This window comes from Hyperolius riggenbachi, chromosome 2 (assembly GCF_040937935.1).
Source record: "Hyperolius riggenbachi isolate aHypRig1 chromosome 2, aHypRig1.pri, whole genome shotgun sequence".
Classification (NCBI taxonomy): domain Eukaryota; kingdom Metazoa; phylum Chordata; class Amphibia; order Anura; family Hyperoliidae; genus Hyperolius; species Hyperolius riggenbachi.
The window spans coordinates 146,512,287-146,530,014 of NC_090647.1; the positions used below are offsets into that span (position 1 = coordinate 146,512,287).

Sequence of the window (17,728 nt, forward strand, 5' to 3'; positions counted from 1 at the left end):
TGATCCCCACTGTGATTGGAGGGCCCTAGGAATTACAGAGAAGCCTGTCTGAGCCAGTGGGCATCACACGGAACCTGCCCAACTTTCAGTTCTGTACTGCAAATCACGTTTTTTTTATAATAGGCGCTTATGGTGGCGCCATTTTTTTTCCGTAAGGACTCCTGCACCCTTTTTTCCTAATGCAGATCAATTGTGCATGGTAGCTCAGTGCAACATGTCAAAATTCAGATACTATCAACCATGATGTCCTTGTGGTAGGTGTATTTATTTGTATAAATGATGTGTATTCAGTGGATGTCTGCTTATTTTTTAGGACTGTGCCCGTGATACTGCTCACTGTACAGTATTTCAGTGTCCTCTTTACAGTTTTGACCAACAAGTGACGCTCCGTGTTCATGGGCGGCTTTGGAATAGCACATTTTTGGAGGTAAATGTTGTGTGAGCCTGGTTAATCTCCTGCTGCTATTAAAGTTTTTTCATCTTCTCTAATGCAAAGTTTCCTTTTGCTGTAGGATTATCCATCTGGTAGCTCCATAGAGGTGGTCATCAGAGCAAATATTACTGTCAAGTCCAGTATCAAGAATCTGGTGCTAAGAGATGCCACGACGCAGGTACCTGCTGATAATTGACAAATTATTGATTACGTTCATGGCATTGATTTCACCACCTGGGTTTGCTATGCCATATTGTTATTTTATTCTTATACATGAATAACATTACATGGCATATATTATGACATGGCACAGTGTTTCCCCGACAGGGACTTGTATTAATTGTTGCTCCAAAAGAATTATTTTTCCATAAACAACAATCTATGTTTATTCTTGAAAAAATTATTCAAATGCAGTAATTTTATTCCATTCTACATCACCTCTCGAAACCCTGAATTCCATCATGAATTTCTCGCACCTCTCTATATCCCTTTTCTATGTCCAACAATCTACGTTTACCGAGATCCCAACACTTGCCAACCCTTACTGTCTTGGGGGTTTGTGGGATCTTTTGAGAGCAATTTTTTGAGGGTGTCTGCTTTGCTTGGCAAAGGGTCTATTTCTCCTGCGGCATTCTACTGCCAATTGATTTTTACTTTTTTCACATGTATACCATAGCTGCCTGGACACTATTTAAATTGACTTTGTTTATAAGCTGTAACTAGGGCTTATTTTTGAGGAAGGGTTAGTATTTTGAGCATCCTCAAAAAAATAACGGCAAGGGTTATTTTCAGGGTAGGTTTTATTTTTTAGGAAACGGGTTAGTACTAACGGTTAGAGTAAGAAAATATGTGACTTCTGTGCACGGTCTACTAGTAAGTTCAAATAGGGTCACAAATCTCCATTTAAACAACTCACTGGAAGGTCGAGCAGACTTTCAATTCAAACTAATTTCAACACCAAACACATCAACATGATTTCAGTTTGTTTGTGCTGAAGGTCACTTTCACATTTAGCTGTCTCAAGGATCTGCAGGTAGCTGCAAACATTTGGCGTGGCCAGTGTAATGGTGCCACACCCCAGCATACACATACATATGAGTAGGTGGCAGCCAGCCACTAGAAGTTACGCACAGGGCCGGATTTGTACTTCTTACCGCCCAAGGCCGACTATTACCAGCCGCCCCACACACACACCCACCCAATAATTTTTGGGCCGCTGATGTCCACTATTGCGGCTAGTGCCGAGGTCTCCTTGGCAATGTGAAGTGAATTAATCACGTCACACGGGGGAACTGGTCAATCAAGCGATCTACAGGTGATGGGTGTGGTGGGAGCTGTCCACCACTCACACATAGTCAAAAGTGGCTCACAATTGGACATTGGGTGGGGTCAGCAACATGTAAAAGTGACTCCTGTACCCACTGCTGTCTCCAGGGTAACAGCGCTAGCCAATCAATAATTAAGAAATGGGTACTGTGAGAGGCTGCCTTCTGTATTCTGTACTATTTGCTGGTGCTGCCCCTGGTCCTTTCATCCCCTACACCAAGTGCGTGAGACCCGGCCTTCTGTAACTGCCTGCAGCTGTTGCCATGCCATTGGACAAAGTCTGGGTTTGTGCTAGTCACACACTGTTCACAAATGTTTGGTTACTGGACTGCAGCTGCCTGTAGCACAGCACAGGCAGATGCCAGCTGGCACTAATAGTGCAGTTATCCTGACCCTTTTCATTTGTTTGGACACTTGCAAATAATGCCCTGCAAATAATGCCCACTGTCTGCAGGCCGCTCCTTGTTTATCTGGTGCCCTAGGCCATGGCCTATTTGGCCTTGCCAGAAATCCGGCCATGGTTACGCAGCATTTTCCTTTGTGCAGTAGCTGCACTATGGCTCAACTGTTGACACAGGTGTGGTTACAGATGTTGCCTTTCAGTGGCATTACATAACAACTGAATGGTGTACAGTACATTCTCAGGCAGATCAGCATCTGCCCAGCCTTCCATAAGAAAAACTTCTTAATTGGGGGGTAACCTACCTGTATTCAGAGATAGAGATACTTTTTAAGATTAGTTTGTAGCTTAGAGAGAATTTTTATTAATTCGCTCAGCAAAGCTGATGGCCAGAAATTATTTATCACGGTCATCTCCTTAGCTCCCCTCCCAAGTGAAGAAACGTACAAAACTCTCCCCCAAAACTATCATGCTTACGTGTAACAACAGCAAACGTCTCATGATTGTAACACGTGAGTGATTCTGGCTAGGGTCTCAGAGTCTTCTGGAGTCAGACAGCCTTGTCAATACCATAGCCTCGTTTGTTTTTTTTGTACCTTCTGGGACAGAGGAGTGGTTTATGTGCAACTTAACCTCTCCTTGTATTGCTGATGCTGCTTTTCCTTCTCCTAGTGTTAGGCTATGGATATGGACCAACGTATGTGCACAGCAGGCACTGAGGCTGGTTTAAGGAAGAGCAACAGAGTCCTTGCCACTTTTGTTCCTCTTATCTTGTCAATAGCCATCTAAAAAAATAATGTTCCCATTGTCTAGTGGAAAAAGACTCCTTTTGTGTAGATATAACTTGTGCTTCTGTCTACAGATTTCCATCATGCTGTACTCTGACCTTGATGTTGTGGCACATGGAGGAGTTCCTTGGTGGATCATTCTCATTGCAGTTCTGGCTGGAATACTACTGCTGTTATTACTAGTCTCTGTCCTGTGGAAGGTAAGGCACTAAGGACAGGTTTATTATGTGCTGTAGAAATGATAAGCAAGATTATTGTGTGTACTTCTATCAAGATTGTGTTATGGATAACATTCTATTGTGACAAAGACTTTGCAATTAATAGCTTTGTGACCTTGTATTTCAGAGTACAGTAAAGTAGAATGGTGTGCAAATTCTACCCTTTATAAACTGGACACATATACAAGGTAGTATGTGTGTTAATTACTAACTGGCCAAGCAGTCTGTGGTCATCACAGGAAGTAGGCCATATGATAAAAATAAAAAAAAGTGAAATATTCATGACTAGAGAGGGAAGTAGGTGCCCCAAACATATAAAAAAATTAAAAACAGTTTAACCCTCCTGGCGGTCTATTAAAAACCGCCAGGGGGCAGCGCAGCCGGTTTTTTGATTTTTTTTTTTAAAATCATGTAGCGAGCCTAGGGCTCGCTACATGATAGCCGCTGAGCAGCGGCATCCCCCTACCCTCTTCGATCACCTCCGGCGATCGGTGATCAGGAAATCCCGTTCAAAGAAGGGCCATGGCGACGGGGCGGGATGACGTCACCGACGTCATGGACGTCGTGACGTCTAAGGGAGTCCCGATCCACCCCTCAGCGCTACGTTCGGGGTTACTGCCATGAAGGTTAAAAGGTAAGAAGCACTTACCACAAACTTTGACAAACAATTGAAAATAATATAATTTATTGGATGTAACACTACAAAGTACATTTTGCGAGCAACCATCTGCTTCTTCAGGGCCATAACAGTGTCTTAAAGACAATCGCAGCACGACTGGCCACTCTATACCATTTTCTGGAAAGCTATCAAAACATCTGAGGGTCCATATATTTGAATGGGGAGGCTGGACCTACCCATATGCAAGCTATTCACTGTGGTTGATGTTCTGCAACCCAGGTTTGTGGGTACCACTTTATTATCGTTCATTACATTGCATCACTTATATACTACACCATAGAGGGCTCCTGGCTCTTCCCTTTGTTTCGTCTCCTTCCTGGAAGATCTGCAGGTATTAAATTGTTTGATGTAAGGATCAGTTGACTATTGATTGAGAATGGTTGTTCTTAGTGCTAGCTTTGGTGTGCATGGAGGAGGGGGGGTTCAAGTGGAAGAAGTATCCAGTTAATATTACAAGTCTAAAATGTGGTTACAATTTTGGTTATTTACTAACAGGCCCCTTCTGGAATTTTCATTCAAAGAAAATAGTGGATGTCACAGGAGCCCTAGTGGTCAGACCACAGATTGCCTTCCAATCGGTTTCTGCACACAGACCATGCAAGCTTTGGTCGCGATCTTTGCGCAGAAACAGACAGGAATTTGGGCAGCAGCCCGACCAGAAGGGAGCCTGTGAGATATGGGTGATTACAACGTCACCCACTGGTTCATGGGATTTGCCACCACCACTGGTATGGGCCAGTGGACCCGATTTACTGACTGACTAATCCTGCGAATAAAACGGTTAAACACACGATATTCTGTCTAGCCAACAACAAACAGTAGCGTATCTTCAGAGACACGGGATCACTTCTGTGTGTGTGCTGATAAGTAGGGTAGCGGAAAGTGAATGACTTGGAGAAAGTCGTTTATTCACGCAATATAAATAATTAATATATACAGACAATTATTAAAATCAACAATCGTTAAGACAGTAATAACCAGTAAGAAAATAAAAGAAGGGAGAAAAATACTTAGTAGGTGGAAAGAGGTCCTTTAGTGGGAAAACTTGTAAAGTCCTTGGTTTCAATCAAAGTCCAGAGTTCAGACCAGGCAGATGCCAGCATATCCTCAAGCTGGCATAAATGAGTTCAAGATGTTTCAGAATGGAGGACCCTGAGTTTGGGTCCTCAGCCATTCTTATGCCCCTGCTTCAGTAGGAGGGAGTGAGGGCGGGGAGCCATACACCCCCTTCAAAGATGAGATGAGCCCTCCCCTTGTACTGGGGCTAGAAATCATATCTACCCATATATGGGCTCTATCTCACAGAACCGTACAGGTCAGGGCAGATTTATTAACATTTTCAGGTCTGTCTCGATTTACCCAGCGCCCTGATACCAGACATGAGGGGTGGGACCCCTGCGGTATCATCAGGGCATTTTGAGACTGCCTAACTGGTAGTCCTTACCTCAGAATGTTCTGAAACTTCCTCAGAACCAGCACCGGGGCTCATGCTACCCTTCCCCCACGTTTGGCACTGCTGCCACCTTAGGAACCCCAGAAATATGACAGATCTGGGAAGTTATAGATATGGCTATGAGACAGAGGTTATTCCCAGGCAAAGGCTTCTTTGAAGTTTGGGGCAGCCAGCTAGGTGTCATCTCCCCTGCAGTGAGGGAGCCAGTGGGTCTGGCTTTCCCCCCAGCTAGATTGCTTCTGCCAGGATGCCTGTCACCTTGTACCTGATGGATGGCCATCAGCACAGCTTGAAGCCAGGGCCCTCCAGGGCAGATTAGGCTCATTAGCATATCAAAAGAGCCATCCTGCAGTTAAGGTGATGCTATTCCTCTGCTAAGAAGGGACTGCAGACCTCCTACACAATAAATCCAGATTGTACCGATTTGAAGCGCAATCGACGCAGGAATCGAGTGCGATCGTTCTTTTCTTCACGGGCGGTTCCAGGACGCGCCTGCGTCCCCGCAATCGTCCGTGACAGTGGAGTATGCCACGTCTCAGACAATGTTTAAGTTTGATACAACTGTTTCAAAGAAATCCCCTTTGGGAAAATCAAGATCCATTAATAAAGCTGGTAGCTGCAAGGAGAGTGAACATTAAGTAGTCTTCTCTCCTCAGCACAGAGTAGATCACCTTACCCCATCACCTTCTCCTCTGCTGTTGAGAAATTATCTATTTGTGTCCGGGACAGCAGCTCAGTAGTCTTGCCATCTTCCTTTGCAGTTCTTCCTTGCTAAGTGTGAAATTACACTTTTAACTCTTCCCACACACCCCCAGTGTGTTTGTTTAAGTTATTTAAGTTATTTAAGTTATTTGTAACTTTCAAGGCCCTGGCCTATGTGCTACCTGTTCCTATATTCAACACTGGGGAGGGTATAGGACGGGTTAGATCCTATTTCATACCTAAGCAGGAACAAGGAGATAAGACTCTGCTGAGCTGAGCTGCAGTGTTGCATCTCTGCAAAGAGTTAATCTCTCATCAGCACCAGTAAGAGTTAGGAAAAGTCAGGTGTTCAGATGCCCCTTCCCAGCTAATCCCGAGATACATCATTAAAGTGATGATGGATTTGAGGTAAGAGTTTAGGCAGCAACCAGAGACCTACGCTATCTAACAAAATTGAACTGTCATCTCAACAGGAAAAGGAATAACACAGCTCAGTATCCATTTATCTTACATATTTTTATTGTAGAAAGAACAGACATACAAAGCACAAACCTTAATGCATTGCTGATTGATATAAATTTACTATGTCATGCATTAAGAAAATAGGAGGCTGAACTAGCGTTTTCATGTAAAGTGACAACGTTGATCTCATTGCTGTTTTCACCCGTTACTTCCAGTGTGGTTTCTTCAAGAGAGAATCTGCAGAATACAAGTATACCACAAACTACTATCGGGCACACTTGGGGGTACAGCCCTCTGAGGCACAGAAGCAGGCTGAGGAGGATTTCTAGCTGGTAACATCCAGCATGCGTGTGTTATGGACTCCTGTATAATATTCCTTAATTGAGTTCTAGTGTTTAAAACTAACCCTGGTTTAAGTGTCTTAAGTGCCTGTAAAACTAGGAAAATATTCATACTTATCTCACCTGAACTGCTACACTATACTGGAGAGGACACCCGCTTGTATGTTTCTACACCCTTTAGTGGCATGAACATCCAGAACAGCTTTTTCAGATTCAGATTGGAGTAAGTCCATAGTGGTGGGTTTGAAGTGAGAAAACACTATCCCCAAACCACCCAACCCACAACTAGTTAAAACCAATGAAAACATGTAGTCCTCTGGAGCCCCAGTAACCTCACATGAGCCTGTAGACAATACCATCTCTCCAAACAACTTATTCAAAATACTATTTAAAGATAATAAATAAGACTCCAGTGCTGGCATTTTAACGGCCGTGGCCAATTTTATTTGTTAAATATAATGTAGTAGTAAATAGATAATACATTAATAGAGGTCGTCCACCAACTTTATTAACATTTGTATATGACAAAACACCAATACCATCTTTTCATATCTAACTACCACAGTTAAGATAGGATATTTTCACCAACAAGATATGACCCCAACACTTGTATTCTTGAAAAATCTCTCCAAATAAAACTTGACCAAGACGAATCCACATAAGAGAAGAAGAAGGGAAGGGTGGGTGGGGAGCTCACCTATGCCACAGGGGTGACAGGCAGCTAGATGGGGAACGGACCTCTACTTATATACACCTAGAATGCTTTTGATTGGTCGGCCTAACCTTCCCCAGGGCATAGCAACACCTGGATGACTATGTTAACCTGCCCGGCCGACCAATCAGAGCCCTAAAGATCTCCCCTGCACTGCAGTACTTTTCTAACCAATCAGCATCCAGTTCACCTCACAGAGAGAAATTGAACTGGATGCTGCAGGCTGTTCCTGACAGGCCTTAATTGATTATACAATTACACTACAACTAGGGGAGATTGTCACAGGTGTTATGGTGTGGTGTTTTGGTGTTAGAGTTTTCTGATTATTGGTGATCCGCAGTATCACCAGTAATACAGATATATTTGATTATATGGTGATCTGCGGAATCACCAATAATACAAATATTTATACGTACTCTGGAAAACACAAGGTACAGATGATATAACTTGTGGAAAACCCACCACACTGACGTTAACTCAGAGGGATGGTGACCTCTGGAAGGAAGGGCAGTGTGTGCGATTCTGCGACTAGGATAGGAACGCAGAATCGCGTTCCTCAACAGCAATGATATGCTGAGGAGTTACTAAGTTCCCCGCAAGGAGAACTCAGCAGAGTTAACCCTTTAGTGGACGAACCACTAAAGGGGGCAAAATCAAACGGAAATGGTTCGGTATCAGAACTGGCAAGGAAGTAGCGAATCGACAGACAGAAATCAAGATCAGAGGTCAAGCCAAGGTCAGCAATGGAAAATCAGATGGGCAGAGGTACAGAATCGAGAAACACAAGAGTAGGCAGAAGCCAAGCCAATAGTCGGTAGCGGTACGGGCTGGTGAAGTACAAAATCAGGAGACAAGAGAATAAACAGGTAACAGGCAAAAGGTCATACACAATATACAATGCAATTAGTACTTTAGGCTATCAACAGAATCTGGCTAAGTGTGGATCCCCAGCTCCAGCTGGTTCTAGCACACTTTGGGATCTGACTAGGGTCTGAGTGCTAACACGCAAGTATTCGCTGACTGCAGACAACCTGCAACTGACAGAATGCCTGCTTTTATACTGTGCTGGACTCAAACAGCCCGCCCAGCCATTCAACCAATCACAACATGGCTCAAGGACCTTGCAGCACAGCTCAAGGACCTTGCTGAGGTCAGCTGACCAGCTGGTCAGCTGACTCTCCTTCTAAGAGTATAAAAGGCTCTACTGCACATGCGCGCGGCCCCTACGGGGTCCAGACTGTCATGAGAGGTGCCTCGGCGAGCAGCATGCCATGAGGCCTGTGAAGGTGTTCCAGGAGTGCAGCCTCGGCGTGGAGCACGCCAAGAGGTCTGCGACTGAGCGGTGGATTGTGCTGCCGCTGCGGACGTGGACGTTTCTCCACGTTCCGCATGCGACCATGCGGGCGGTCGCGCACAATCCTCCGCGTTCAGCCTGCTGTTGCCTCATTACAACAGGCCCATGTGTGGCCTACCTAAAAGAAGGAGTGGGTTAGATGCAAGACAGTGTTGGCAGTGATGGTGGCTGAGAGCATCCTACACATGCACGGTTCTCAAAAGAGGGAGTTGCACATGTCCAGAATGCTCCTGACAAAGGGAAAGCGATTGAGAAGGGTCCGGATGGGACTATGCATGCACAGTCGGCGCTACTAAAGTTACTGTCGCAGATCTTACAAAGCTGCCATCAGGGATGCTCATTCAGATTTCGGATATCCGGGTAACCCGGATATATTAACTTTTTTTCACTATCCGATTCGGATTCCGGATTTTTTAAAAAAATGCAGATAGTTTGACAACCAACCCAGATATCCGCGGATTTCTCCTAGATATCTATATCCGGATTACAGGTTCAATGGCTGACACACACACACACACACACACACACACACACACACACACACACACACACACACACACACACACACACACACACACACACACACACACACACACACACACACACACACACACACACACACCTACCTCTCAGAGGGATTTGTAGGATGTCAAAAGCCAGCTTACATACATTGGCCAGGAATCAAACCCAGGTCCACAGCTTTGAAGGCAGCTATGCTCACCACTATACTACCACCAGCACTACATGCTAAAGCCAGCCTAGCATGTACCATTGTGATATACCCAAGAGAAAAATGAGATTGCTTATTTGCCTAATTTGCTAGATGAAAGCAGTGGGACACATGGTGAAACTGCTTACAAGATTCAATTCAAGACTTCAGAATCAGAAAGATCATGTGCCCCCTGGATGATGCTGGTGTAACACACAGAGCAAAGGACAGCAATTTGAAGTCTGGAAGATTCCAGGGCAAGGGTGGGAAGGATGAAAAGCTAGGTGGCCATGCAACCCTTCCTGCTAGGGATGGCCTTGCATTTTGTGTTCAACAGTTGTCTGAAGAAAACCCCAGATAGCCATTTAGCAGCCACAACATACACACAGTCCTTGTGGCACAATTGGTTAGTGCATTTGGCTGTTAACTGAAAGGTTGGTGGTTCAAGCCCACCCAGGGATGGCTTTGTGTTTTGTGAAGGGAACTAATGTACTCTTCTTAAACTTGAAGATTGTATACAAATGTAAGCAGATTGCAGAGTGGCGCAGCAAAAGTGTGCTGGGCCCATAACCCAGAGGTTGATGGATTGAAACTATCCTCTGCTAGGCATGAATTCGTTTTTGCACCTCGCTTTATCGCATGGGCAAGACGGTTTCCATAGCCCTGTAAGAGAAAGTGTAATAAGGGCCCTGCCGTAACATAGATATTATGGTAGCTAAGACTACTCCTGGGCCTTTCTTGTAATTGAAGCGATGAGTGAAATGGCTGGCTTCAGCCTGTAATGTTAGTTGACCTGGGTTTGATTCCCAGCCACTGGTGGTATAGCAGTGAGGAGAGCTGCCTTCTAAGCAGAGGACTTGGGTTTGATTCCTGGCCAAGGTATGTGAGCGTGCTTTTGACATCCTATAAATCCCTGGAAGACAAGATCCTCCTCTGGGGGAGGAAGGGAGGTGGGTAAGAGGCTAGAAGGTGTTTTTAAAGGTTAGAAATGGTTTTAAAGCATTTTGAAAGGCACTTCCGGTTTCTCTATCCGGATATCCGAATAGGTCTGATATCCGCGGATAATGCGTTCGGATATCCGCGTTCATGCGGATATCTAAAAGTTCGGATTCGGATATCCGAATCTGATCCGGATATCTGAAAATCCGGATCCGGATTAATTCGGATTTTAAAAAGTACTATCCGAGCAACACTAGCTGCCATCAGGAGAGTGGAGGGGACACAGAAGATGCCAAGGGACCTGACAGACCTCAGAGGGCTGTAACGAAGCTTCAGGTAAGTAAAAGTAAACAGTTTTGAGCACAGTCCAGGTGTACTTAAAGGGACATGCAGGATGCTTGCAAATCTTTCGCTGATTGCACATCCTATCTAAAAGGATACAAACATCAGCAAAGAAAGCAATGGCCATGAGGTCTATTCCCAGCTAGGGATCCTTGGGAAACAATCAATCCGTCCCTTTAGTGTCGCAATTCACGGTCTGCATGTAATGCAAACAATCTAAATATTATAACCAGATTCTCAAGTGGCTAACTACATAGCAATAACACTCTTGTGAAAATGCAAAGTGCATGTTATTGTATTGCCTACACAATTTCTGGAATTCATCTTTCCCCACAGAATCGGAATGGCTCTATAATACCTAGTGTACTGCTTAAGGAAAAACTAACTAACAGTACTTGATCGCTAAATATATATATTGTTTCGGTTGGAACATTTATGGGGGATGTTCCTCTCTTCATAGTTTCAGAGCTTTGACTATTTGCTTTGAAGTTGTTTTTGAAAATAAAAAAGACTCACCATCAGGAAATAATATCGGAAGAAAACTTCTATTTTTTGTGGGTTACAGGCTAGAAAAATGTCAAATACTGTCTGTCTTGCTTAGAAACCAGCTTTTTTCTTTCTTTTTATGTAGTATTATAAGGGATCATAATTTGAGTTATTGTCATATTAGGGAGTTATTTTCAGACTCTCTAATAGCTGGTGACCATTCTTCTATCTTTAGACACATGGGGCCCTATTCTATTGCTGAACTTAACTTAGGCGATGGGGGCATAGCCTAATCTTATTAAACTTTATGCAAAAAGTGGGATCAGCGCATCACCAGGCCGCCTCCGAATGGCCTCCGATCAGAGATGCGCTGAGCCCCCCCATAGACTGCAAACGCACCTTGAACCCAAACAGAGGCTCTGCATATACACCAAAAGCAAAGCTGTTAAGTGGGAGCGGCTGACCAAAAATGAATTAAATTAGTACATAGCAAGGAAATGAACAGCGCTACTTAAAAACAGATGAGTGCTTACCTGCAAAAGAGTGCACGCCCCACTTATGGGATAAAATACACACTGAGCATACACATGACCTGTCTACCACTGGAGGATGTTCGTTTCCTGTAACAGCTTGCATGCAACTTGTTAAGGGCCCTTTTCCACCAGCGCAAAATCGCAAAAACGCAAACCGCTAGCGATTTTACAATCGCTACGGTTTGCTTTTTAACATAGGAATCGCGGTAGGTCATTTCCACTACCGCGATTCGCTTTTGACGGGAACGCGAACGCGCGGCGGAGCGATATTTGCCGCGATTTTGCTATGCAGTGCATAGCATAGCAAAATCGCGGCCGCGAACGTCGGGGAAACGCCGGTTTTGCGATTCAGCAATCGCTAGCGTTCAGCGTGAACGCTAGCGACTGCAGGTGGAAAAGGGCCCTTAGTACTTGTCCCTCCCACTGCGAAGAAGTCAATCCTCCATGGGAGGGGACCTAACACTAACTAAATCCTACCTATGCATATGCATAGCCTGGGCGTGCTACCAAGTAAAATTGAAAATTGCAGGTAGGCACTCATCTGTTATTAAACTTTAAACCCCCCAGGCGGAAAAGAACTCGCTTGGGCGATATAGTTCCTAACACGGTATCCAATCATGCCATTTTATTGGTTCAGACAGTGGACCAATGGGGAGCCCGGCTGCAGATTCAAAGATGCTTTGCCCAGGCTCCTATGCGGACAGTAATTACAGTGTTAGATACACTGTAATTACGTGACGGATTTTGCGGCGAGAGGCGTCGGATGATTGGCGACGTATGTATAATGACAGGGGAGCATTTGCAGAGCTGCGTGGGGGCTTCTAAAGTGTGCGGCGACCCGATGGGTAGCTTTGGGGGTCTCCTTATTAAAGGAGACCCCCAGATGCAGCGGCGGAAGATGGCGGCGGATGTTCGGCGGGTTAGTGCGCATGTGTGGGGAGTGAGGCCATGGTGCTGAAGGACAGCACCACAGCGTAAACGTCACTCCCCATCGCTCGGTAAAAGGGAGCATCGCTCAGGCTTTTGCCTGAGTAATGCTCCCTAACGATAGGCCATCGCACGAAGGATATGGGCAATAGGATTTGCCGGTAAACCTCGCGCGATAGCAAGATGATAAGTGCTCGCATCTGCAAGCTACTTATCACATTGAATAGGATATGGCCCATGATATTGTGCTCAGTAAGGTTGGTTTATTCCTAAATTCTTTACCAATCTTATTCATTCTTATTTTCTTTATAGTGTGGATTTTTTAAGAGGAAGCATTACCAAGAGAAGCTGCCACAGTACCATGCTGTGAAGATCCCACGGGAGGAGAGACCCATGGTTTTGGAGGAGAAGACAGGGACCATTAAAAAAAAAGACTGGGTGACAAACTGGACTGAGGATGGCTCTGTGAACAATTTTTCCTAACATCTTCCGTAGTCTTCCCTGCTGGGATATGACCCCCTCCTGTGAGCAGTTGTTGTAATGGGAAGGCTGGATCCTTTGCTTTTGGGTGGTTTCTTACATTTGGTTTCATGCTGTTTTGTATATTCAGAATTTATGACATTTAGGAATATCACAGCCTTGGATTGATCTCTGCTGGTTAACTTCATCAGCAACCTACTGTATATATGTTAAGCGCATTCGAGCCTTTGGGTGGATTTTGAAGAAATCATGGCTGGATTGAAAACCACTACCTTCAAGTAATAATATTGTTGGCTTCCCATGAAGAATGTATAAATCTATTGTGGTTCCTTCAGAAAAAGACCACTATGGATGGGCTAACTCCTGCAGTCATTGACACTGACACTGTAGCATCACTGGTTGCCTGTAAGTCAAGTACTTTGGAGACTTTATGCACTCTACAGAAAATGATGGCTATGCATATGAAATAATAGGACTCTTTATAGAACAAGAACTTGACATTTTGCTATGTATATATCTGCAAGTGTGGACACTGGCTTATAAACTTCTCACATAACTTCTACAACATATATCTGTATTTGGTTTTCAAGTGTGGATGAACTGGGAACAGTAAAGCAGAGGCAGTCATACATGTTTAGTAACTGTGAACTGATTCCAAAATAGGCAATATTACAAAAGGGTACTTGTGAAACCCCCCTTGTAAATGGTACATAACAAAGAAGTGTAAATGAATAATATAGATTTTTATATACAGTAGCATAGCATAAGAGCTATGGGCCCCAGTGCAATTATTTTACATAGAGCCCCCTCAAGCGCTCTGTATATAACAATCGATATGTAGCACCAAAGCCTGCCAAGGACAGCAGCCGGATCAGAAAGGAAGGGGACAATAATAGTCAAATAATGGTGACAACTAATCAAAGCACATATAGAGGTTATTTCCAGCTTAGCACCAATAAAGTACTAAAGTGGTTGAAGGACGGCCCCTACAGGGCCCCTCTGGTCCAGGGGTCCTGATGCGGTCGCTACCTCTGCACCCCCTATTGCTACACCACTGATTCATAAATATTACACATTTAAAATGCTTGCAGTCTTTATAATATAATATAACCATATGTGCCTGCCATCTGGGTAAACACAGCGAAATTACATAGGAAAAGTTAAAGTGGAACTGAACTCAGAACTCCTCTCTGCTTTAAAAGATACACAACATCATAATAATCTTTAAAGAGACTCCGTAACAAAAATTGCATCCTGTTTTTTATCATCCTACAAGTTCCAAAAGCTATTCTAATGTGTTCTGGCTTACTGCAGCACGTTCTACTATCACCATCTCTGTAATAAATCAACTTATCTCTCTCTTGTCAGACTTGTCAGCCTGTGTCTGGAAGGCTGCCAAGTTCTTCAGTGTTGTGGTTCTGTGATGCATCTCCCCCCTCCAGGCCCCTCTCTGCCCACTGCCTGTGTATTATTTAGATTAGGGCAGCTTCTCTCTTCTCTCTTATCTTTTACAAGCTGGATAAATCCTCCTCTGAGTTGGCTGGGCTTTCACATACTGAGGAATTACATACAGGCAGAGCTGTCTGCACTCTGCAGGAAGAAACAGCCTGACACTTCAGTGGAAGATAGCTGCAGGGGGAAAAAAACACACAAATGATCTCTTGAGATTCAAAAGGAAGGGTGTATACAGCCTGCTTGTGTATGAATGTATTTTCTATGTGTGGACATACTGTACATCAACCTACTTCCTGTTTTGGTGGCCATTTTGTTTGTTTATAAACAAACCTTTTAAAACTGTTTTTAACCACTTTTAATGCGGCGAGGAGCGGCGAAATTGTGACAGAGGGTAATAGGAGATGTCCCCTAACGCACTGGTATGTTTACTTTTGTGCGATTAAACATGTATTCGTTACAGCTCCTACAATTTTGCACAGTTTCTACTTCCTGATTCACGGAAGCAGACATATTGTTTACAGCCTGTGCTTACAAATGGGCTTATCTGCTTATCTACCATAGGCAGTAATGTGACACAGGAGAGGATCAAATCACAACTTGTGATTAGACACAATGAGGGGGAATTAAACTGGCTTAACTCTAAATACATTTATGATGCATTTCTCTACGTTTTCCTTCTGTCTTGTGCAAGAGTTCAGGTCCATTTTAAGATAATCTAGAACATGTTCACATTACAAAATATATTGATGAGAAAGAGGCACACTTAAGCCACGCCCCTGCTACACCCCTGACCACGCCCCCATCACACCCCTAGTCACACATGCCATAAAGATCTCATATGTAAAATATGTTGTTTTATAAATCAAACCACACTGGTCCTTTCTATCCTGGTTCTGATTTTCCTTCATATTAACATTTTAAAATTAAGTAATATATCAATTTAAATGATGGGAATAAAGTTTAGAGTCAATCAAACACATTTTTTAGTAGAGAAACATATATATTTACATAGAAAGAGGGACAAAGTCCTGAAACAGGGACAAATGAGGAGGAAATAGGGACAGAGAGACAGGGCTCCCAAAGAGGGACTGTCCCTCCAAAAGAGGGACAGTTGGGAGTTATGATTTTATGATTTTACATCAAACCTACTGTCCCTAGAAGAGTGTTATGCTGGGGATAAACGGTATGTTTCTGTACCGTGTATCGACCAGCTGATCCGGCCAGCTGATAATATTCAGCTGGCCCGATCAAGCCGCTCGACCCCCGCCCGATCGATTCCCGCCTGCGGACAATGGCAGGGAATCAAGCGCTGATAAGGAAGCGCCGCGGGGGCGAGCGGTAATCGATCCGCGCGGATGAGCAGGGATGCGGCGGGGCCGCGGCTGGGGTTGATCCGGCGGCTAATTGAGCCGCCGGTCGACCCGTCTATGCCCGGTATTAGAGTCTGTTGTCACTATCAGACTCTTTGGGAGGAAGCCAATTAAAGAGAGTCCTGTATATATTGCAGCCTAACTAATTATGGCGGCACGGGTCAAACCAGTTCATATGGGGAAGGAAGAAGGCTTTGTGAAACTGATCTACAGTATAGGCCGGTTTTCTTTAAGCAAACAGGAGAAACAGTTAATGTGCTGCATTGATTGTAAGCAGCAGACTGCTTTTTTTCTCACCATACATCTCTCTGTCAGAATCGGTAGCTTCTTGTGCTTTTTGTGTTGTAACCTGGCTAAATAGTGTTTTACCCAGATAGTGTTTTAGGATAAATGCAGATAAGGTAATTATCTGGGCAATTAAGGGTTGGTAGACATGTTGTTATCATATGTTATGCCAGACCGTAAAGGCTCATGCACACGTCTAACATGCACACAACCACATGACCAACATGACAAACCACACAACATGACGAACCACATGACCTGTACGTACACGCCTAGACAGCTAAACAACCAACTAAATTAACATACTGCACACACAAAACGATTCACGGACTACACATTCAAAACAAGTACAAGTCTTTCAAACAACTTGTAAACATGCACCAATTGCGCACCAACTGCATGATATCAGACCAACATAGATCCAACAGTTGGATTGATCAAACTGCCTGTTATCAGTTGCTCATCAAGTTGTTTGCACGTGTACACATGCCTAATTATCATTCAACAGACTAAAGTCAGATGATGATCAGGCTGCAGATTGGTCTGTGTGTACTTAGCTTTGAGCCCCATACACACGCTCAACAAAAGTCTTTTAAGGTGCGTACACACGCCTGATTCCTGCAAACGACAGGTCGTCAGACCCGCCCACGGGGCAGCCATTCTGCCAACAGTTTGCCAGTATGAAAAGTCTGTCCGCAGGCTAAGTCTGGTTTGTTCAAACAACTGATAAGAGGCTGTTCAAATCAATCCAACAGTTGAATTGACTTGAGCTGCGTCTTATCAGTTGGTTGAACAATAGCAAACAACTTTTTTGGTTGTTTCAACAACAAAAGTTGTTTGATAATTGTGCATTTAAAAGACTTTTGTTGAGCGTGTGAATATCTGTTTTAACTAGGTATAAATTCCTGGTCTGAACACCATTCCTGCCACAGTTGGAAATTCGAGTAAGTCAAATGCATTGAACTTTAGACTTTTTTTTTTTTTTTTTATGTTTTTCTTTTTTTGCTTGAATTTATGGATGGGTGTCCTTGTTTTCAACTAAACAAACTATGTAATCATATAGCTGTAGGAGGAGAATAGGACCATGGGACCAAGCAGCACTTCCCGTTCAGATGCATTTCACAACTGCTATGGGAGAAGCAGTTGAAAAGAGTACGAGATACGTCTTGCTTAAAAGAGCGTCTGCTATGTAAACTGTGGCTAGTGCTAAGTGCTTGTTATTTGTAGCCACATTTCGCATTGCAGGTGGCCCCAGTGCCTGCTATTGTAGTGGGTGCCCTATTAAATATGACACGTGTTAAAACCAGGGTTAAGGTTAGGTGCCCAGTGTGTGT

The 17,728-nt window shown here is 44.0% G+C and overlaps 1 protein-coding gene across 4 annotated transcripts in view; it reads left to right on the plus strand.

Moving 5' to 3' along the window:
- Nucleotides 1-13,853, plus strand: part of ITGA7 (integrin subunit alpha 7) — a 243,330-nt gene extending 229,477 nt beyond the window's left edge. For 3 of the 4 annotated variants that reach the window (XM_068267657.1, XM_068267654.1, XM_068267653.1), the window contains 4 exons: nt 314-427; nt 513-611; nt 3,022-3,147; nt 13,117-13,853. In XM_068267657.1, the coding sequence (XP_068123758.1) occupies nt 314-427; nt 513-611; nt 3,022-3,147; nt 13,117-13,287 (510 nt within the window). In that variant the 3' untranslated portion in view covers nt 13,288-13,853. Of the gene's footprint in view, nt 1-313; nt 428-512; nt 612-3,021; nt 3,148-6,676; nt 6,794-13,116 lie in introns of all 4 variants that reach the window. The other variant, XM_068267656.1, reaches the window with a different exon arrangement.
- The last annotated feature ends 3,875 nt before the right edge of the window (nt 13,854-17,728 follow it).